Raw genomic sequence first — 22588 nt, 5'->3', positions numbered from 1 at the left:
ACAGTGGAATTAAAGCTTATCAGAAGAAACACAGGATTTCAGAAGTAGAAAGGGCATTATGGCAGTAAAGAGGGAAAATCAACATCACACACAATCTATAAAGTCTTGGAGAACACTTTCAATGGGCCAATCTTGGTTTTAGTTTGGCACAAAGAGATTTATTAGTGATATGTCCTAGCAACTTCTTGTCTCAACTAGGCCTACAGTAAAGTGGGGAAATAAATCTTGCCTTTTTTGATTTATTTCAAGATCACTTTCTCTGTAGTCATTACAGCATTTCCTTTGCTATGCCCTAAAATATGTACGTCACGTCAACTCAACTGTTTTGCCCAATTCAAAGAAATAAAAAAGACAGACCTTCAAAGATGAATGCCGCCAGGCTTGCTTTTAAAATACAGTCTACGAATTAGTACTATGCTGCAAACATCAGTTTGCAGGATCCAGTTATTAGAACTTGTAGGAAACTCGCTCACTGATTTGTGGATTTTACTGGACACTGCAGCTTCCTCACTTCTTTTTAAAAACTCTACTAGAGACATGGGCCCGAGCAATGGTGCAGCATAAGGCGTCTTGCCTTATCCGAGCTAGCCTAGGACAGACCATGACTTGATCCCCTGGCATCCCAGATGGTCCCCCAAGCCAGGAGCGATTTCTGAGCATATAGCCAGGAATAACCCGAGTATCACCGGGTGTGGCCCAAAAACAAACAAAACGAACAAACAAAAATCTCTACTAGAGACAAAGATACCAGGTGCATTTTCTGAAACCTTTGTCTTGTCAAGCTTTCTTACCTCTCAAAGCAGGACACTGCAGTGAGGATATAAAAAAAATATAATATTATTGGTGACATATTCATAAGTGATATAAAGAAACTGAATATCAGATGAAACAGGAAGACACCATAGACTAATACAAACTTTAGGTTTCTAGCTTTGAATGCTGAGGAGAGAATTCAGAGCTTGTGTTCTATCACTCAGCCACAGCTGTGGGACTCAAATTGCTGTGGTTTAATGCTTAGGTTTTATATGTCTGGGACAAAGCCCAACCTGAGGCAATAATTGAAGATTTTTACCCTGTTTCCTATGTTTGAGTTTTGAAGGCAAGAGAGGGACAGTGAGCGAGTGAGGGCGCACACTGGGATAGAGGGCCCACAGAGTGGAGTATGCTTGGAGTTTCATGTTATGAGATCACAGAAATTTGAACTGGAATCCTTTATATCTATGCCTGCCAGTTTTGTTTTGTTTTCTGGTTTTTAGGTCACACCCGGCAGTTCTCAGTGTTTACTCCCCGGCTCCATGCTCAGAAATCGCTCCTGGCAGGCTCGGGGGACCATATGGGATGCTGGGATTCGAACCACCGTCCATCTGCATGCAAGGCAAACACCCTACCTCCACACTATCTCTCCAGCCCTATATACCTGCCAGTTTTATCAAGCTTTATTATTATTTTTTTGCATGCTAGGGCCTAACGTGGTAATGTTACCTATCATGACCTACATTCCTGGCCTCAAAACTTTTGATGGCAGAAATGCTGCAATTAAGATAGAGCCATGAATGGAGATTTTGATGTCAGTAATAAAGATCAGTCATAGCGCAACATATCTTACATGGCTGATATTGGCTTTAGGTTCAATCCTCAACAGAAAAAAAGAAATGGAGGGTGAGTGGTCTGGGAGAGATCAATTAATGGATCATAAAGCATGCTTTGCATGTAGGAGGCTGGCTTCTTGTTATCATTTTGAGGTCATTTCTGGTGGCGCTCACTCAAGGCTTGTTTGGGTTCAAAGATCACTCCTGGAGGTGCTTTGAATGGTCATATGGGGTGCTGGAGATTGAAACAGGTTTTGGTGATGCTCAAGGCAAGCATCCTATGTCTTTACTGTCTCTCCAGCTCCAACAGACCTAGGTTCAGTCCATAGCATAGTTTCTCTAGGTTTTAAGATGGGAGTATCCCCCAAGCACCACCAAGTGTGGTTCCTAAGAGAAGAACAATTATTTTTGAACAAAAATCATTTTTAACTTTGGGATCACATCTGGTAGTGCTCAACACTAACTCTTGACTCTCTACTCAGTGATCACTCCTGGAGGACTCTGAGGTATCATATGGAGCCCTGGAGATCAAACTAGGGTTGGTCATGTGCTCTACCAGCAGGTAGTACGGGTACTACTAGTACTTTGCTTGCCGGAAGTGATCCGTGAGTGTAGAGCCAGAAAAATAATTATCAGAGCCCTGTATTTTGTCTCTGGTTCCATTACTTCTATTTCACAATTTATAGTGTTCAAGCAATCTTTTTTTTTTTTTGGTGTGTTTGATTTTGGAGGAATACCTGGCAGTGGAGGATCACTTTTGGCAGGCTCAGACTGAATCCAGGTCAGTGCAGGGCAAACATCTTACCTGCTGTTCTATCACTCCAGCCCCAATTCAGGAAATCTTTTTATTTAAAATTTAAATTTAAGCTGTCATGCAGCAGGATAACAACAATTCTCCATAAAGTTTCCTGACAGCTTTAGAAGAGGTGGGCACAACAATATCAACAAAGGCACCAAATTACCAGAAAACTTAAAAAATAGATTCCAGGGCCCGGAGAGATAGCACAGCGGCGTTTGCCTTGCAACAGCCGATCCAGGACCAAAGGTGGTTGGTTCGAATCCCGGTGTCCCATATGGTTGGTCCCCCGTGCCTGCCAGGAGCTATTTCTGAGCAGACAGCCAGGAGTAACCCCTGAGCACCGCCGGGTGTGGCCCAAAAACCAAAAAAAAAAAAAAAAAAAAAAGATTCCAGAGCGGCCAGAGTGAGAGCACAGCAGGTAGGGTTTTATAACTTGCATGCAGCTGACCCAAGTTCTATCCTTCCCATTCCATATGTCCACCCTAGCCTGCCAGGATGTATTTTTGAGTGCAGAGCCAGGAGTAACCCCTGAGCGCTGCCTGATAAGGCCCTCCCTACAATCAAAACACCAAAACACCACCAACAAAAACCCTGGTACCAGTTTCTTTACACTTTTGCATTATTTTTCCAAACAAAAAACAAAAACCCCCAGCAACTAGCTGTACTTTATTGAATAAAATTTTACACTAAAAGTCAGAAAACTTTAAATAGCCCTAGAGGACAGCACTTGAGAGATCTAAATGAATTTCATCTGTGCAAAACAAGTTTATAGATATTCATAACCTGATACCACTGTATTTTTTTCCATGAAGTAAAAGGCCAAGAAAATCTAATATTTACAAAAATTTTTGGAGAAATTGGTCTTTAAATGCTTTTAAAATATTTTCTAAATATTCTTGATTTAACCCTGTGGTTCACAGAAATAAAGTTAATCAACTTTAGGAAGATACGATGCTCTATTCAAAGACATAATTTTACAAATGTGGGTTGCACTGATAAAACTGGCTTACAAAGACTGTCAGTGGGATCGCTTGGGAAGGAGATCAGAGATTGATCAAGTTCTTGTCTGGCAAGGTTCTGGGGTCGATCCCTAGCATTGCAATACAAAGAACATTGTCATTGGTAAATACTTAAATTTTTATTTTTATTTTTATTTTTTTTTTGGCTTATGGGTGACACCCAGCTGTGCTCAAGAACTTATTCATGGCTCTGTACTTAGGGATCACTCTGGCAGGGCCTGTGAGATTGAACTTGGGTTGGTTGCACACAAGGCAAGCACCCTACTTGCTATATTGTCTTTGGCTTTTAAAAGCATTGTCACTGGGAAAACGTATGTATATTCAAGAGCATAGGATGTGGAGCTGACGAACGTGGTACAGGAACTTGCCTTCCTTGGATGTAGCTGACCTGGTTAAATCCTAGTACTGGCAGAGCCTAGTTAGTTCCCCAAACACCACCAAGAATTACCACTAAACACAGATCTAGTCCTAAGTACCTCCAGGGGCTAGCCTAAAGACTAATCATGCCCAGCATTTAAAAATAAAAGAAGGGAGGGGCCAGTGAGGTGGCGTTAGAGGGTAGAGGGAAGGTGTCTGCCTTTCAAGTGCTAGCCAAGGAAGGACCACGGTTAGGAAGTCCCATATGGTCTCCCCAAGCCAGGGGCAATTTCTGAGCACTTAGCCAGGAGTTACCCCTGAGCATCAAACAGGTGTGGCCCCCCCCCCAAAAAATAAAAGAAGGGACTAGAGAGATAGTACAGTAGGAAGGGTGCTTGTCTTGCCCCCAGCTGCCTATATGGTACTCTCATCTTATCCAGGAGTAAATCTGAGTAATATCAGGTGTGGCCTCAAAACAACAACAACAACAAAAAACAATTGATATGTAAGAAATATTTATGATTATATAAGTAATACACTGCCTTTACTACTGCTGTATTCAGTAATGGAAAGTACAATTTTATTTTAAGGAGGGGTATATCTTTTATAAGTCTAGAATAAGCTGAGGCACAAAATTTCTCCATGGGAAGATAAAAATCAGGTTTTTAGATATAAAATGATTTAGAATTCCATATCAGTATTTAAAATAGAAATTAAATATGATTTAATGATTATTTTATCAAACATTAATAAGTTTACAATTATAAGTAAACTAATAATACAATTGTAGTTTAATTTGTACATGTGAATACTGTGTGAATAAAGCACATAGCTTTCTATCATCTTAAAAGAAAACAAATATTGATTACAAGTGCTAAGTGAGGGGGCCGGAGAGATAGCATGGAGGTAAGGCATTTGCCTTTCATGCAGGAGGTCATCGGTTTGAATCCCGGCGCCCCATATGGTCCCCCGTGCCTGCCAGGAGCAATTTCTGAGCCTGGAGCCAGGAAGAACCCCTGAGCACTGCCGGGTGTGACCCAAAAACCACACACACAAAAAAAAAAGTGCTAAGTGAAATGTAATGACTGAAAACATTTCTAAAAATATCAATAAAACAGAATAGTTCAGGAAATTCTTTTTTTTTTTTTTTTTTTTTTTGGGCCACACCCTGTGACGCTCAGGGGTTACTCCTGGCTATGCGCTCAGAAGTTGCTCCTGGCTTCTTGGGGGACCATATGGGACGCCGGGGGATCGAACCGCAGTCCATCCTAGGCTAGCGCAGGCAAGGCAGGCACCTTACCTCCAGCGCCACCGCCTGGCCCCAAGTTCAGGAAATTCTTGCTGTGATATTCCCCCAGGAATATTTTTGGAAGGGGATGGCTGGGGGGAGGTTGAGCCAAACCTGGCTCTTCTTAGGGCTTACTCCTGGCTCTGTGCTCACAGGACTACATATGGTATGAGATTGAACCGGTATTGGCTACATGCAAAGCAAGCACCAAATCCCTGTAATATCTCTCTGGCCTTCAGCAGGATTTAAAAAGTCTGCATAATATCCCAACATTAACAAATAGGCACTACGTTATTCCTTCTCTTAAATATCTATTTCTGGGCCCGGAGAGATAGCACAGCGGTGTTTGCCTTGCAAGCAGCCGATCCAGGACCAAAGGTGGTTGGTTCGAATCCCGGTGTCCCATATGGTCCCCCGTGCCTGCCAGGAGCTATTTCTGAGCAGACAGCCAGGAGTAACCCCTGAGCAACGCTGGGTGTGACCCAAAAACCAAAAAAAAAAAAATATATATATATATATCTATTTCTAATTCATTTTTCTCTTTCGATCTCTTAGTGAACTCAGCTGGTGATTTGCTGAGTAACATACTTGTATCTAAACAGGCCAGCTACATTCAAGGCAAGAAAGTGGCAGAGCAATTGCATTGCCTCTGTGGTCCTAGGTTTGAGCCCCACTTCTAAAAAAAAAGGAGGAAAAACAAACAATATAGTTTTGTGCAAGTATAAAATGATTAAAGTTATGTTCAGGCAACTATTTTCTGATGTTAACTTGCCTAATGAAGCGACAATCAAGAAGTATGAGGAAGAATTAGAAACAGAATATGGGATAAGCATTCAAATGCTAGAAATGTGAGACAAGAAAATAAAATATACGTCAAAGCCTAATTCTAAAATTATATTTAGGGGCCAGAGTACAGTAGGTAGGATGTTTGCCTTGCACACATCTGACCTAGGTTTGATCTCCCAGCATTCCCATATGGTCTCCTGAGCACTATCAGGAGTGATCCCTGAGTGCAGAGCCACGAGTAGGCTCTGATTATTATTAGGGATTATTATTAGGTGTGACCCCCAAACTTCCCCCACAAAACAGAATAAACTTATGTATGCTTCATTCAATTCATGACCCTGATCAAAGATGGAAGCAGTTACTTTACCTAAGAGGAAGCAGCCAATTCCAATTTAAGTGGCTTAGCATGCATATACATGAGTTTCTTAAAATGTTTCTTGAATTTGAAAGTTTCCCTTTTTTAAGAATTTAATACATACCATGAATTCTTGCTTTAGAAACACAAACATACACACATAAAAAAAAAATTTTTTTTATTTAGTTGTGCTTCACCCAGCAGGCTGGTGCTCAGGGCTTACTCCTGGCTCTGTGCTCAGGGATCATTCCTGGTGGGGTCTTGGACCAATTGGGATGACAGGGATCAAAGCTGCAAGGCAGGCAAGTGCCCTAATCCTAACCGTTGTATTCTATCACTGATCCCCTCACAGTACTTTAAAGAGTGGACAACCTATTGTAAATCACAGCATTGCTGACTCACTAGGATCAAACATGAATAAAATTTTCATATTGTTAGCATACACTTTAAGGAACAGACTTTGAAAATCCAAGAAAAGGCCTAGGGATGTGGCTCAGTGGTAGAGCACATACATGCCTCATTTTGTGAGATCCTATGTTCAATCCCCAGCACCGAAAAACAAAAAAATATGAGAAAGTGCATTCATTTCATACATCTGTGTGCCTCTTTGTTAGCTCTGGTGTCAATTAGTTGATGTAAATAGGTCTGTTGCTTATAAATTTTAAAATCAAAAATTATCAAAGTTTTAACCTGTTATCAGTGCACATGTAACAATATCCAAATATTATAAAATACTGTAAAGGAAAAGACTTTAATATGCTATCAAATTCCAATGTACCCAAACCAGCAGTGAAATGTCTGAATATAAATTTGTCATATTGGGGCTGGCGAGGTGGCGCTAGAGGTAAGGTGTCTGCCTTGCAAGCGCTAGCCAAGGATCAGGACCACGGTTCGATCCCCCAGCGTCCCATATGGTCCCCCCAAGCCAGGGGCAATAAAGGAGTAACCCCTGAGCATCAAACGGGTGTGGCCAAAAAACCAAAAAAAAAAAAAAAAAAAAAAAAAAAAAAATTTGTCATATTAACAAAATGTAAGAAAATAAAGACACAATAACTCTAAATTCCTTATAACCTTCAAGGATGGAAAACCAGTATCTCTAAGAAGTTTGTTTTAATAGAATTAAACATTTAATTTCCCCTCACAGTAATCAAAGAGAACATTTTATCATTATTACATACTTGGTATATCAAACTGAATTCCAGGAATGTAAGAAAGTCTGACTTGGAAATATTACATAGAAAAAGAGTGAATTCACAAGCACTACTTTTTGTAGTTATTTCGTAGAAGTATACACTGACATCTACTTATCTGATAGCAGCGTTGCTGGTTTTGAGGTTTTTTTTTTTCCTTCCAGAGGGAATGCAGAATGGCAGTATTATCTTTGGAACAAATTAAGATAGTAACAACATAATACACATATTTTTCAAGGATAATAAATAAGTATATGACTGTGGAAAATATGTCTCTAATATGCTTCTTAAGAGTTTTTAGGAATCTTTTTTATTATTAAAATCACTATTTTCTCTGGGATAAATAAACCTTAAGGTCTAAATTTTCTCGTTTAATCAATAGTTAGAAATCAACAATAAACTTGGAGGAAGGTCAACTTGTTTGAAACACCAGACAATTCTGCTGTACATTTGATTATTTTACTAATGCATAAATACTATGGATTACTTTTAGAGACTCACCAAATATTGTGTCAAAATTTTACACCCTAAAGTTTTCTGATGATTTCTCATGCTTGCATAGGGGCTGAATAAGAAATTGTGTAACATAAACAGACATGCAATATAGAAGGACATAAACAATGTAGCTTGACCCTGAATTTTCCCCCAAAGTAATTCCTTTTATAAATAAGACTCCATTTTTCCTAGGAAGACTTATCCTGTAACTGGGCTTGGATCACAGAGAATGTTAAGGATATAGCTTATGAAATCTAGACCACACTTTTTGGAGGTCTATTGTCACCCCTGCCCCTAAATACATTCTCCACGTGGATGCTCAGGTTAGATTAAGATGTTCATAAGCAAACGTACTGATGCTTAAAGGCAAATCACTCATCTACTTGCAGCAGCAAAAGACTTCTCATAAAACTAAAATAAAACTTTAAATATATAAAGCACATAAAAAGAACTATGGAAACTAGCTTTCCAAATTTTATCTAGAAATACAGGAAAATATAACTTCTTCTGAATCTTAAGTGCTACAAGATGCTGTATTTAGAGGCCAGAGCAATAGCACAGAAGGTAGGGCATTTGTCTTGCAGTCTTGCATGCCACCAACTCGGGTTCAATCCCTGGCTCCATATGGTCCCTAGAGCACTGCCAGGAGTAATTTCTGAGCACAGAGCCAGGAGTAACCCGAATGCCACCAGGTGTGGCTAAAAAAATCAAGAAAAAAACACGTTATATTTAACTTGGTTCCCCTATCAATTAAAATGTTAATTTTTACATAGATTCCTCAAAATTCTTATCTATTTCCAATTTTTTATTTTTTTTGGTTTTTAGGCCACACCCGTTTGACACTCAGGGGTTACTCCTGGGTATGCGCTCAGAAATCGCCCCTGGCTTGGAGGGACCATATAGGACGCCGGGGGATCGCAAAGCAGACACCTTACCTCTAGCGCCACCTCTCCGGCCCCTATTTTCAAATTTTTTAATTTTTTTTTTATTAGACTCAGAGATCATATCTACTTTCTCTTCAGAAATGTGCTTTTTTGTTGCTTTAAACAAATATATTTAATTTTCTAGCAAAAAAACATGATTTAAAATTTAAGGTGTAAGATCATTGAGAAAAAGGTAGACACTGACCCATGTGCTCATCTATCTACCCATATATACAAGGCTTAGCATCCACTGGGGTGCCTCATTATATTCACTGATCAATTGTTAATAAATAGGAACTGTGGTCCAGGTTATTTATATTAAATACTTCAAAATTCCTCAAAAGCTCACAACACTACAAAGTCATTAATATCTGATTATGATAGGATATGAGTATTAGTGTTATGCAATTTTTTTCTGCTATTGGAAAAGAAATACAAATCTTTACTTTTTTTTCTAACTAAATTACACCCAAATTCCATGATCAGTTTTCAAGATGATATCTAAAATGTACATTCCTAATGAAAAGGTAAAGCTGTTCAAGGGCTGAACTAGTCCAATATACAATTAAGGATTACTTATTCTTGTTATTTTTTTTTCTGTATTTTTTTTCTTCCTAAATTCCTATGTAAACCCCTGGTTTCTCATGGATTAGATAATTTAATGTAAAAATTAATTTCAGAAACTATTGTGCTAATATTTAGATTCCAGGAAGGAATTATACAAAAAGCAATGACCTCCATTCACTATTACGAACAGAAGTTAGAATGATAGCTTACTAACTGATATGAGTGATGAATGTCACTATGACACAAAATCTGCTGTGATTTACTTATTTGGCTACAAGTGCAGTCCTTTTCATGAATGAGAACCAATACACAGCATTTCCAACTTGTAACATAAACTATGAAAGAACGTGTGATTTGGAAAAGTCTGATTGTAATAAAGTAACCACCTTTCCCCTGAAAAAAAAAAAAAAAAAGCACGCAAAATCCAGTGGGAAATCAGGCACAGACGGTATTTATCAGGTTTTCTTCTTTTCCTCCTGCAGTTTGGATTCTCAAGATATAGTGATTCCAACAGAATTCCATACTTGCTACAAAATGACACAGCTATTTTTTTCCTTTTCTTTTTCTTTGTCTTTTTCTCGAGGCTCCTTTCGTTTGCGTTCATTGCTCCCAGACTGCCTCCCACTGGATGGAGAGGAATGTGCAGGCTGACTCTGTTGTAAGACAAAGACACAAAGATGACTTCAACTATCTTTTTTTTTTTTTTTTTTTTTTTTTTGTGGTTTTTGGGTCACACCCGGCAGTGCTCAGGGGTTACTCCTGGCTGTCTGCTCAGAAATAGCTCCTGGCAGGCACGGGGGACCATATGGGCGCCGGGATTCGAACCGATGACCTCCTGCATAAAAGGCAAACGCCTTACCTCCATGCTATCTCTCCGGCCCCGACTTCAACTATCTTAAGATGTTAAATCATAGATCATCATCACTGAGAAAAAAGAACCACAAGACTGAAAGGAAGACTGAAATAGGAAAAAGCGAGTATCTGCGAGATAGTACAGTAGGGTATGACATTTATTTGCCCTGCACCTGATTGACAAGGGTTCAATCCCTGAAACTACATATAGTGCCCTAAGCTTCCTACAAGAGATCCCTGAGCACGGGGTCAGGAATAAGCCTGAGGACTTCTGGGTGTGGCCCCAAAACAAACAAACCCCCCCAAAAGCAAAAAAGAAGCTATTGGTGTGAAGGCTTGTTAAGTCACATGCTATACCATTCTGGACAGATACAATCAATGTATCCATTATTCTAATCAAATGGAATTTCAAACATAAATACAACGTAAGAATATACTACTTGAAGCTTCAAATTAAAAACGTTTTTGTTTGTTTGTATTTGGTCACACCCAGCAGTATTCAAAGCTTGCTCCTGGCTCCTGTGCTCTGGGATCACTCCTGGTGGGGCTTAGGAGACCATAAATGGTGCTGGGGGTCAGAGGTCAAACCTGGAAGATTACGTAAAAGGTAAGTAGCCTATGTGCTGTGCTATTGCTATGCTCCCAGATTAAAAAATATTTAAGGGGCCGGGAAGGTGGCGCTAGAGGTAAGGTCTTCCTTACAAGCGCTAGCCAAGGAACGAACCACGGTTCGATCCCCCAGCGTCCCATATGGTCCCCCCAAGCCAGGGGCGATTTCTGAGCACTTTGCCAGGAGTAACCCCTGAGCGTCAAACGGCTGTGGCCCAAAAACCAAAAAAAAAAAAAAAAAAAAAAAAAGTATTTAAAAAAAATTTAATGTTCGGGCCGGAGAGAGAGCATGGAGGTAAGGCATTTGCTTTGCATGCAGAAGGATGGTGGTTCGAATCCTGGCATCCCATATGGTCCCCCAAGCCTGCCAGGAGTGATTTCTGAGTATAGAGCCAGGAGTAACCTCTGAGTGCTGCCGGCTGTGACCCAAAAACAAAAAAAATTAAATTTGGAAAATTAAACGTTAGTTCAAATCCTGGAATCCCACATGGTCCCCCGTGCCTGCCAGGAATTATTTCTAAGCAAAGAGCCAGGAGTAACTCCTGAAAGTTGTCGGGTATGACCCAAAAACTAAAAAAACCAACAAACAAAAAAACTAACTCAGGGGCTGGAAACGATAGCACCGTGGTAGGGCATTTGTCTTGTATGTGGATGACCTGGGACTACCCAGGTTAGATCCCCAGCATCCCATATGATCCCCCGAGCCTGCCAGGTGTGATTTCTAGAGAGTGTAGAGTCAGTAGTAACCTCTGAGTGCTGCAGGGTGTGGCCCAAAACCACCACCCCAAAATTTTCTAACTCAGAATTTATTTTTTGTGGGGGTCACATCCTGCAATGCACGGGTAACTCTTGGCTCTGTATTCAGAAATTATTAGTGGTGTGCTTGGGGGACCATATGGGATGCTGGGAATTGAACCCTGGTACCCCACAATCAAGCCAAATGCTCTGTTCACTGTACTATCGCTAAAGCCCTAATTCAGCATTTTTTTCTAAAATTATTTTTGTATTTAAGAATCGGAGGGAGTGAGCCCACCAGGCATATATCCTGAGCACAGAGCCAGGAGTAACCCCCGAGCATCACTGGGTATGGTACAACAACAACAACAACAAAAGACTGAGAGGAGGAAAGGTACTAGCTTTGCCTATGGCTGATCTGTGTGTTCAATCCTCATGCACTCCATATGGTCTCTGAGCCCCACTAAGAGTTCTGCCTAAGCAGAAGAGCCAGGAGTAAGCTTTGAGCACAGCCAAGTATGGCCCAAAAAACAAATACAAAATGAAAGAAATAAATAGAAACTACCCAGAATCAGACTGTCCATCCTTACCAGAGCTTGTGCAGAAGTAGTAGCAGCAGCAGCAGAAACAGCAGAAGCAGCAGCAGCTGCGGCCTGTTCCTGCTCCTGATAATATTGTGATGCGAGTCTATCTTCCTCCTCTTGAAGTTTCTTTGCTAGTTCCAAGTCACTGAGTCCTTCAGGAACCTGCTCCCAATTGATTTCTTGACTCTGTTGTTGCTCTTGTTGTAGCGATAATGCCATGAGATAATCCTAAGAAATCAAATTACAGGTCTTTTGAGTTTTGAGAGTTACCCAGTATCAGTGTAAGTAAAGAGGTTGGGAGTGATTCCTGAGTTACTGTTGGCTGTGACCCAATGCTCCACACCCAAAACAAAAATTCGTTCTTCAAATTTTTCTTCTAGGGGAGAGCCATTATAAAGGACTGCTGTCTTGTTCCCTGTCTGCTTTCCTGCACAAGACAGCCAAGAAGACGCCATCGAACACAATCTCCAGGGCCCAAACCTGGTAAGTGCCCCACCCAATAATGTGGAGCCAGAGGAGCTCTCCGCTTCACTCCCTGACCTAGCGCATCTTCTAACCCATGAACCCCCACACAGCACATAGTAAAAACCATCATACAAGTGTTGCAATGGAAAAACAATGCAGGAACAACACCATGCACAGAGAATGAAGATGACCTGAAAAGTACCAACTACCTAGTTAGCCTCTCAGATAAGGAGTTTAGAGTATTAATATGGAGTATGCTCAAAGAACTCAAAGCAAGCACAGATTGATCTGAACAGACTAAAATGACAGAACTTACAACGGAAATAAGAGGTCTGAAAAACTTGGTAGATGAAATGAACACCTCATTGAAAAGCCTCTCCAAAGGAGTAACAGCAACCGAGAACAGGGTCAGTGAGCCAGAGGATGAAATGCAGAACAACTCCATACAGTAGAAGAGATTGGAAAAGAACCTTATAGCAAATGATCAGACAATGAATAAACTACTAAAAAATGTGAACAAATGAAAATAGAAGTCTTTGATAAACTCAACAGAAACAACACAGGAATCATTGGAGTCCCAGAGACCTAGGAAGAGAATATTAAGAAGGAGAGGGGCCGGAGAGATAACATGGAGGTAAGATGTTTGTCTTTCATGCAGAAAGTCATTGGTTTGAATCCGGCATCCCATATGGTCCCCCAAGCCTGCTAAGAGTGATTTCTGAGCATGGAGCCAGGAGTAACCCCTGAGCGCTGTCGGGTGTGGCCCCCCCAAAACAACAACAACAACAACAACAACAAAAGAAGAGTTGGAAGAAGAGTGAGAAGAGGAAAAGAAGTAAAAAGAGGAGGAAGAAGAAGGGGAAAAAGGGGGGCCGGAGAGATAGCATGGAGGTAAGGCGTTTGCCTCTCATGTAGAAGGTTGGTGGTTCGAATCCCGGCATCCCATATGGTCCCCTGAGCCTGCCAGGAGCAATTTCTGAGCATAGAGCCAGGAGTAATGCCTGAGCACTGCCAGGTGTGACCCAAAAACAAAAACCAAAAAAAAAAAAAAAAGGGAAAGAAGAAAAAGAAGTGGAAGAGGAGGGAGAAGAAAGGAAGAGAGGGCCTGAGCTGTGGCACAGAGCATAAGGCATCTGCCTTGTGCTCGCTAGCCTAGGATGGACAGTGGTTCGATCCCCTGGAGTCCCATATGGTCCCCCAAGCCAGGAGTAACCCCTAAGCATCACTGGGTGTGGTCCCTCACCCCCCCAAAAAAACCCCAAGAAGAATAGGAAGAAGAATAAAAGGAGGAAGAAGAGGAGGAAGAAAAAATGAGGAAGAGGAGCAAGAGGAAGAAGGAACAGAAGAAAAAAGACAAGAAAAGGGGAAGAAGGAAAAGAGGAAGAAGAAAATGAAGAGGAGGAAAAAGAAAAAGAAGAGGAAGTAGAAGAGGAGGAAGAAGAATAAGAGAAAGAAGAAGAGAAAGAGGAAGAAGAAAAAGAGGAAAGAAAATGGACTGAAGATTTATTATTTTTGAAGTTTTTAATTTTTTGGTTTTTAGAAGTAACCCCAGCAGCACTTAGGGGTACTCCTGGCTCTATGCTCAGAAATCACTCCTGGCAGGCTCAGAGAACTATGTGGGATGCTGGGATTCGAACCATTGTTGTTCTGCATGCAAGGCAAACGCACTACCTCCATGCTATCTCTCCGGTCCCTGAAGATTTATTTTTAACTTTTTTCTTATAATAGTGTCTTTGTTTAAAAACCGTGAATATAAACATGTTTGTAGTTGGGTTTCAGTTAAAAAATAAAAAAAGGGAGGGTGGAGAGATAGTACAGCAGTAGGACGAAGAAGGATGGTGGTTCAAATCCTAGCATCCCATATGGTCCCCCAAGCCTGCCAGGAGTGATTTCTGAGCATAGAGCCAGGAGTAACCCTTGAGCGCTGCTGGGTGTGACCCAAAGATCTAAATAAATAAATAAATACATTAAAAAAAAGTGAACAGTGATAGCACAGCGGTAGGGCCTTTGCCTTGCATGCAGACGACGGTAGTTTGAATCCCGGCATCCCATATGGTCCCCCAAGCCTACTAAGGGTGATTTGAGAGTCAGGAGTAACCCCTGAGCGCTGCCAGGTGTGACCCAAAAACTAAAAAAAAAATAAATAAATAAATAAAATAAGCACTGTGATTTTATGAAGTTGCTTATAATACAGCTGCTTCAGACATTCAATACCCCAACACAAGTCTACCACCAGTGTGGCTTCCCTCCACCAGTGTTCCCAGTTTCCCATATATTTCCCAGCCTAACCCTTAGCAAGCCCAAAGTTATTTTATATTGCTTGTTATAACACAATGGTAGACAGAATTATCTAAAAGCAGATCAATAAAAGTCAATTTGTGATTAAAAAATACTTTTCTTCTAGGGATCAGAGAAGTGGCACAGTGGTAGGGCATCTGCCTTGCATGCGCTAACCTAGGATGGACCACAATTCGATCCCCTGGAGTCCCAGCACCCAATGTGGTGGTACCCTGAGCACTATTAGCAATCATCTCTCAGTGCAGAGCCAGCAGTAAGTCCTGAACACTGTACAGGGTGTGTCCCCCAAAATTAAAAAAAAAAAAGAAATGGGGTTCGACTGATAGTACAACAGGTAAGGAACTTGCCTTGTACCTGGTCAACCTGGGTTCAATTACCAACACCCCGTAAGGTCCCTTGATTCTTTTTTTTTTTTTTTTTGGTTTTTGGGCCACACCTGTTTGACACTCAGGGGTTACTCCTGGCTATGCGCTCAGAAATCGCCCCTGGCTTGGGGGGACCATATGGGATGCTGGGGGATCGAACCGCTGTCCGTCCTATGCTAGCGCTTGTAAGGCAGACACCTTACCTCTAGCGCCACCTTCTCGGCCCCAGGTCCCTTGATTCTACCAGGAATGATTTCTGAAGAGAGCCAGGAGTCAGCCTTGAGCACACCCAATTGTGCCCCCAAACAAAACAAAAATAAAAGAAAGAGGGGGCCAGAAAGATAGCATGGAGGTAAAGCGTTTGCCTTGCGTGCAGAAGGTCGGTGGTTCGAATCCCGGCATCCCATATGGTCCCCCGAGCCTGCCAGGAGTGATTTCTGAACGTGGAGCCAGGAGTGACCCCTGAGCACTGCCGGATGTGATCCCAAAACCAAAACCAAAACCAAACAAAACAAAAAAATAAATAAATAAAAGTGGGGGCCGGAGAGATAGCATGGAGGTAAGGCGTTTGCCTTGCATGTAGAGAAGGATGATGTTTTGAATTCCAGCATCCCATATGGTCCCCTGAGCCTGCCAGGAGCAATTTCTGAGCGTAGAGCTAGGACTAACCCCTGAGCACGGTTGGGTGTGACCCAAAAAGAACCAAAAAAAAAAATAATAATAATAAAGAAAAAAATAAAGAAAAATAAAAATACCATACCTCATCATTCCTGGAGGTATAAAGGGAACCATACGATACTGAGGATCAAACCTGAGCCTCCATTCTTGAGCACAAAGTGTACAGTTCATTCTTTCGAGCTATTTCTCTGGTCTAAGTCCATATATTCACAGGTACTTCCATAGAAATTATATAGACTTTATAACCTTTATGACCCTATCATATTTAACACTTTAGAATTGGATGACTGTGATGACCTATGGCTTTACCTTTTCCCTCTGCTCCTATATTCTTTACTTACAGAGATTAGACTAGTGCTGCATATTAGGTTCAGGGAATGCTCAGTGCTAGAGGTTCCAAGTTTGATTTCTGACATTGCCCCATATCCAAATATGATTTCTATGGTTACTAGGCTTGCTCTGGCACTTTATAACCAACTGTGTGTGAGCACTGCAGCTAAAGTGTGTGACCCCCCAGGGACACAATTAAGTGTGCAAGCAATGCAGCCAAGAATCTGACAATCAACAACCAAGGTAGAGGCAAAAGGATAAAAGAATAAATGAAAAATACTGCTACATTTAATTTTACATTGCACTGGGAAAACAATGCCAGGACTAAACTGAGGAGACAGCATGAGCATAGGCCTAGGATGTGTGAGGCTATAACTTTGAGTCCCAGCACAGCTCCCAATATTGTATGTGCTGCCACTCTATACCATAGGCTGCAGCAAAATTAAAAACAAAGTAATGCTAATGTAGATTCTGAAGGAAATATGCATGTTGATTATGACAGCTGACTGTCAAAGTGAAGAGTCCTAAAAATATTGACATTCATTTGAATCAGGTGTGTGTGTGTGTGTGTGTGTGCGCTTGCGTGCGTATATGCATATGCACACACTGTTGGGCATGAAACCCGGGCCTCACACATTCAAGGCACATGCTCTGCCCATTGGGACACCATGCCCAATCAAACTATGCCTGCATGCACAGCTTGTTGTCATTAACTAATTGTATTATTTAAATAATATAATTGGTTAGAAAGAAGAATCTTTGAGGAATGAATGCTTTATATCTTTGTATCCAAGATCATTCCTGGCAGGGCCATGTGCTAATTTTTTAACATCTTTCTTTCCTTTCCCTTCCCTTCCCTTCCCTTCCCTACCTTTCCCTCCCCTCCCCTCCCCTCCCCTCCCCTTTCCTTCTTTTCTTTTCTCCCTCCCTCCCTCCCTCCCTCCCTCCCTCCCTCCCTCCCTCCCTCCCTCCATGTGCTAATATTTTTTTTTTTTTTGGTTTTGGGTCACACCCAGCAGTGCTCAGGGGTTACTCCTGGCTGTCTGCTCAGAAATAGCCCCTGGCAGGCACGGGGGACCATATGGGACACCGGGATTCGAACCAACCACCTTTGGTCCTGGATTGGCTGCTTGCAAGGCAAACGCCGCTGTGCTATCTCTCCAGGCCCCCATGTGCTAATTTATTTTTCTTTCTTTCTTTCTTCCTTCCTCTCCTCTCCCCTCCCCTCCCCCTCCCCTCTCTTTTCCTTCCTTCCTTCCTTCCTTCCTTCCTTCCTTCCTTCCTTCCTTCCTTCCTTCCTTCCTTCCTTCCTTCCTTCTCTCTCTCTTTCTTTCTCTCTTTCTTTTTCTCTTTCTTTCATTCATTCTTTTTCTTTCTTTCCCTTCCTTCCTTCCTTCCTTCCTTCCTTCCTTCCTTCCTTCCTTCCTTCCTTTCCTTCCTTCCTTCCTTCCTTCCTTCCTTCCTTCCTTCCTTCCTTCCTTTCTCCCTCCCTTCCTCCCTCCCTCCCTCCCTCTCTCCTTCCCTCCCTCCCTCCTTCCCTCCCTCTCTTCCTCCCTTTCCCTCCCTCCCTCCCTCCCTCCCTCCCTCCCTCCCTCCCTCCCTCCCTCCCTCTCTTCCTTCCTGCTTTCGGGCCACACTCGGTGATGCTCAGGGGTTACTTCTCGCTTAGGGGACTATATGGGATGCTGGGGGATCGAAGTGTGGTCCGTCCTAGGTTATCGAGTGCAAGGCAAATGCTCTACCGCTTATGCCACTGCTCAGGCCCCAACTTGTTTATTTCTTGTACTTTTTTTTTTTTTTTTTTGGTCACACCCGGCAATGCTCAGGAGTTATTCCTGGCTCTAGGCTCAGAAATCACACCTGGCAGGCTTGGGGGACCATATGGGATGCCGGGATTTGAACCAGTGACCTTCCGCATGTAAGGCAAACGCCTTACCACTGTGCTATCTCTCTGGCCCCCAACTTGTTTATTTCTGTGTGAGTCAAGGAATGAATTATCTCAGGTAATAAAAACTTCCTATAGGCAAAAAGTTTTATGTATTCGGTTCTAAATGTGAATTCTACTTTTTAAGTTTCTATTCTGGACTCCACGACTGAGGATACCTACATACACTATCCAGTACAAGGGATCTTCAAGACATTTCTTCTTTTTCTGGTTAGCCAACACATACCCAAACTGTGTTCATCTCTTCATCTCCACTCCCACCCATGGCTATGACATCATTACCTCTTGTCTGATATGCTAGTTCATTCCAGTATCCTTCCATAGCAGCTTTCCAGACAAGTACTTCATTTTTATCTTCCCCACTGCAATTAGTGGGGAATTCAGACTCCTTACTATTATTTCTAAAGCTCAATAATAAGTGGGTTTCAGAGCAAAGCATATAATCATTGTATATGAAGAATGATCTTTAGCTATTTAGGCAGTGTCAGGAAAATTTAGCATCTCTATTAAAAAAATTAATCCTTGGGGCCAGTGAGGTGGCGCTAGAGGTAAGGTGTCTGTCTTGCAAGCGCTAGCCAAGGAAAGATCACGACTGCGGTTCGTTCCCCTGGCGTCCCATATGGTCCCCCCAAGCCAGGGGCAATTTCTGAGTGCTTAGCCAGGAATAACCCCTGAGCATCAAACAGGTGTGGCAAAAAAAAAATGAATCCTTAATCCAAAATTTTAACCTAGGAGCCAGAGTGACAGTAGGGGTATTTGCTTTGTACACAGCTGACCTGAGTTTGATCCCTGGCATCCATCTGGTCCCCTGAACTAGGAGTGATTCCTTAGTGCATAGCCAGGAGTAAGCCCTGAGCATCACTAGGTGTGGCTCAAAAACAAAAGCAAATTTCTGAATTTAAAAACTGAATTTACATTGAAAAGCATAGGTTTTAAATAACGTGAAGGAGAGGAAAGAAATGTACTTGATCAATCTGATCTTGCTGTCCTCTGTACACAGTTTGAGGATCTGAAGGAGGCCGCAGATGAAATTCTGAGTCGCAAAAGTTTCCATCACCATCAACATTGTGTAGACTTTCCCAAACAACTTTTTCTTCAGTAAGAAACCCCTGATCTGTTACCAGCAAATATAGTAGGCCCTGAATAAGAAATAAGAGAAAGCAAAAACAAAGAGAAAGATTAGATTGATCCAAACTTAACAAATATTTCAAAGACAATTTGATAATGTATGTTTAAGGTCTATTATTTATTAATAATTAGAGCTCACAACATCATAATTAATGGATCAAGTGGATACCTTATTTGCTCCTGAATTAAATTCACCCAGCTTTTAATACAGTTTATAATTGGTTCACTACAGTACAATAAGCAGTCAACCAATACAGTATTACAGGAGCTCTAACATGTTCAAAAGGTGACTTATGAAAGCAGAGTGATATAGTAGGTAGGGAGCTTGCCTTGCACATGGCCAACCAGCTTTTCTATTCACTTGTCTATTGTTGGACACTTGGATTGATTTCAGTTCTTGGCTACTGTGAATAGCTCCATAGTGAATATTGGTATATTTTGTATTTTTTTAAATTAATGTTTTGGTGTTATTTTTTAAAAAGCCAGTCAAATTTAACTCCATAGTGAATATTGGTATATTTTTTTATTTTGTTTTGATTTTTTTTTTCTTTTTGGTTTTTTGGGGCCACACCCGGCGTTGCTCAGGGGTTACTCCTGGCTGTCTGCTCAGAAATAGCTCCTGGCAGGCACGGGGGACCATAAGAGACACCGGGATTTGAACCAACCGGGATTCGAACCAACCACCTTTGGTCCTGGATCAGCTGCTTGCAAGGCAAACGCCGCTGTGCTATCTCTCCGGGCCCTGGTATATTTTTTTTAATTAATGTTTTGGTGTTTTTTTTTTTTTAAGCCAGTCAAACTGAGCAGTGGGGGAGTTATATACCAACTTTTGTGATACTAATGTTAATAAGTTCTGATAAACCACTGCCATCGAACCAGCCAATGTTTTGGTGTTTTTAAGGAGTATACCAAGGAGTGGAATCATTAGGTCATATGAAAGCTCTAGTTTTAGGTGGCTTTTTGGTTTTGATTTGCTTGTTTTTTGACCCACAACTGGTAGTACTCAGGGTTATTCCTGGCTTTGTTCATAAATAATTTCTGATGAGCTTATGGGGCCATTGGGGTGCCAGGGTTCGATACCCAGCATTCCATATGGTCCTCCAAGCCTGCCAGTAGCAATTTCTGAGTGCAGAGGAGTAACCCCTGAGCAATGCTGGTGTGGCCCAAAAACCAAAAATAAAAAAGAAATGTATAAGGACTGGTGAGATAGCACAGCTGTAGGGTGTTTGCCTTGCAGGAAGCTGATCAAGGCTAGAGAGTTGTTCGATTCCTGGCATCCCATATGATCCCCTGACCCTGCCAGGAGTGATTTTTGAATGCAGAGCCAGGAGTAACCCCTGAGCACCACCAAGTGTGACAAAAACAAACAAACAAATTAAAAAACAAAGTGAATGAGGGGCTGGTGTAATAGCACATCGGGTAGAGTGTTTGCCTTGCATGTGGCCAACCCGGGTTCCCCAAAACAAAACAAAAACATGAAAGTGAATGAAAGGAGAATGACACAGCCAATTCAGGTGGAAGATCAAGATAGTAGTCTTGATCTTTTTTTGTTTTTGTTTTTATTTTTTTTTTTTTTTGTTTTGGGGCCACACCTGGCGGTGCTCAGGGGTTACTCCTGGCTGTCTGCTCAGAAACAGCTCCTGGCAGGCATGGGGGACCATATGGGACACCGGGATTCAAACCAACCACCTTAGGTCCTGGATCGGCTGCTTGCAAGGCAAATGCCACTGTGCTATCTCTCCAGGCCCAGTAGTCTTGCTCTTTAACTGAGCATTAAACACTAGGGGAACATTTAAAAGTGCTGATGCTGGGGCCGGAGAGATAGCACAGGGGTAGGATGTTTGTCTTGCAAGCGGCCGAACCAGGACTGGTTTTGGTTCGAATCCTGACATCCCATATGGTCCCCCATGCCTGCTAGGAGCGATTTCTGAGCAGAGAGCCAGGAGAAAGAAATCCCTGAGCACCGCCGGGTGTGGCTCCAAAACAAAAAACAAAACAACAACAAAAAAGTGCTGATGCTCAGCTGGCTGGATTGCAGGCAAATGACCTGGATGGTTCTGCATGATCCCCTGAACCAAGAGTCAGGAGTAGCCATGTGTACTGCCAGTGTGCTCCCCAAATTAACAAAAACAGAAAGTACAGATGCTCGGGTCCCATGCCTCCAGAGATTCTTTTTATTTTATTTTTTTCAGAGATTCTTATTTAACTGAGTTGGTGGTGGGCTCTGGCCACTGGCATTTGTAAAGAGTGCTTGTGAGAGACCAGAGAGGAGTTAAAATGCTTCCCTGCATGTGCCCCTCACCCCCAGGTCAACTGCCAACATCATATACGGTTTCCTTGAACTGTTTGGAGTGATTCCTGAGTACTGCCAGATATGACTCAAAACTCCTAAAGGAAAAAAAAATTTTTAATTATCAAAGTTTACCAGGGGGCCAGAGAGATAGTATAGCTAAGGCACTTGCCTGCCACATAGTTGACCCATGACACATAGTCCCAAGATCCCCTTCAAGACCTGAGCACCACCTGGTATTAACCAAAATCCAAAATCCAAAATAAAATAAAACTTGTGAGTTAGTTCTGGCATATAATCTGGGTGAAAAACCACTGACTGCATACAGGAGAGAAAAAGAAGTGTTACCGAGGAGTCAGCAATAGAAATATTTTCTTGAAAAGCAGGTGGAATTTAATGGACAAAAGGAAAGAGATCATTGAAATTGGGATTGTGCAGTAAAGATGCACAAATGGAGGAGGAAGTAGGAATGGGGATGAAAGGTTATCAAGGAGTAGAGGAATTACTGAGGACAAGATATTGGGGCATATAGAAAATACTTCACATTTTTATTCTCAAGGAACTGGGTGCTACTGAAGATTTTTACTTGATTATTGACATAATACAAGTAATTATATAACAATATCTACCAGAAGTTTACAAGTATAATGATAAATTAATATATGAGTTTTACACATGGCAGCTATAGAAATGAAAGTTATATAAACAGGGCCGGACCGGAGAGATGGCATGGAGGTAAGGCGTTTACCTTTCATGCAGAAGGTCATCGGTTCGAATCCCGGCGTCCCATATGGTCCCCCGTGCCTGCCAGGAGCAGTTTCTGAGCACAGAGCCAGGAAAAACCCCTGAGCACTGCCGGGTGTGACCCAAAAACCACAAAAAAAAAAAAATAAATAAAATAAACAGGGCCGGAGAGAAAATATAGCAGATAGGGAATTTGA

The 22588-nt window shown here is 41.8% G+C and overlaps 1 protein-coding gene across 1 annotated transcript in view; it reads right to left on the bottom strand.

Annotated features, from left to right (window-relative positions):
* Nucleotides 1–8932: 8932 nt before the first annotated feature.
* Nucleotides 8933–22588, bottom strand: part of MINDY2 (MINDY lysine 48 deubiquitinase 2) — an 80940-nt gene continuing 67284 nt past the window's right edge. The window contains exons 8-10 of the mRNA XM_049772842.1: nucleotides 19195–19368; nucleotides 12160–12376; nucleotides 8933–10023 (exon numbers count right to left, since the gene is read on the bottom strand). Of these exons, the coding sequence (XP_049628799.1) occupies nucleotides 9896–10023; nucleotides 12160–12376; nucleotides 19195–19368 (519 nt within the window). The 3' untranslated portion in view covers nucleotides 8933–9895. The remainder of the gene's footprint in view (nucleotides 10024–12159; nucleotides 12377–19194; nucleotides 19369–22588) is intronic.

Source organism: Suncus etruscus, chromosome 5 (assembly GCF_024139225.1).
Source record: "Suncus etruscus isolate mSunEtr1 chromosome 5, mSunEtr1.pri.cur, whole genome shotgun sequence".
NCBI lineage: Eukaryota > Metazoa > Chordata > Mammalia > Eulipotyphla > Soricidae > Suncus > Suncus etruscus.
The sequence above is the reverse complement of the archived record's forward strand: the minus strand, read 5'-3'. Positions and strand labels throughout refer to the sequence as shown.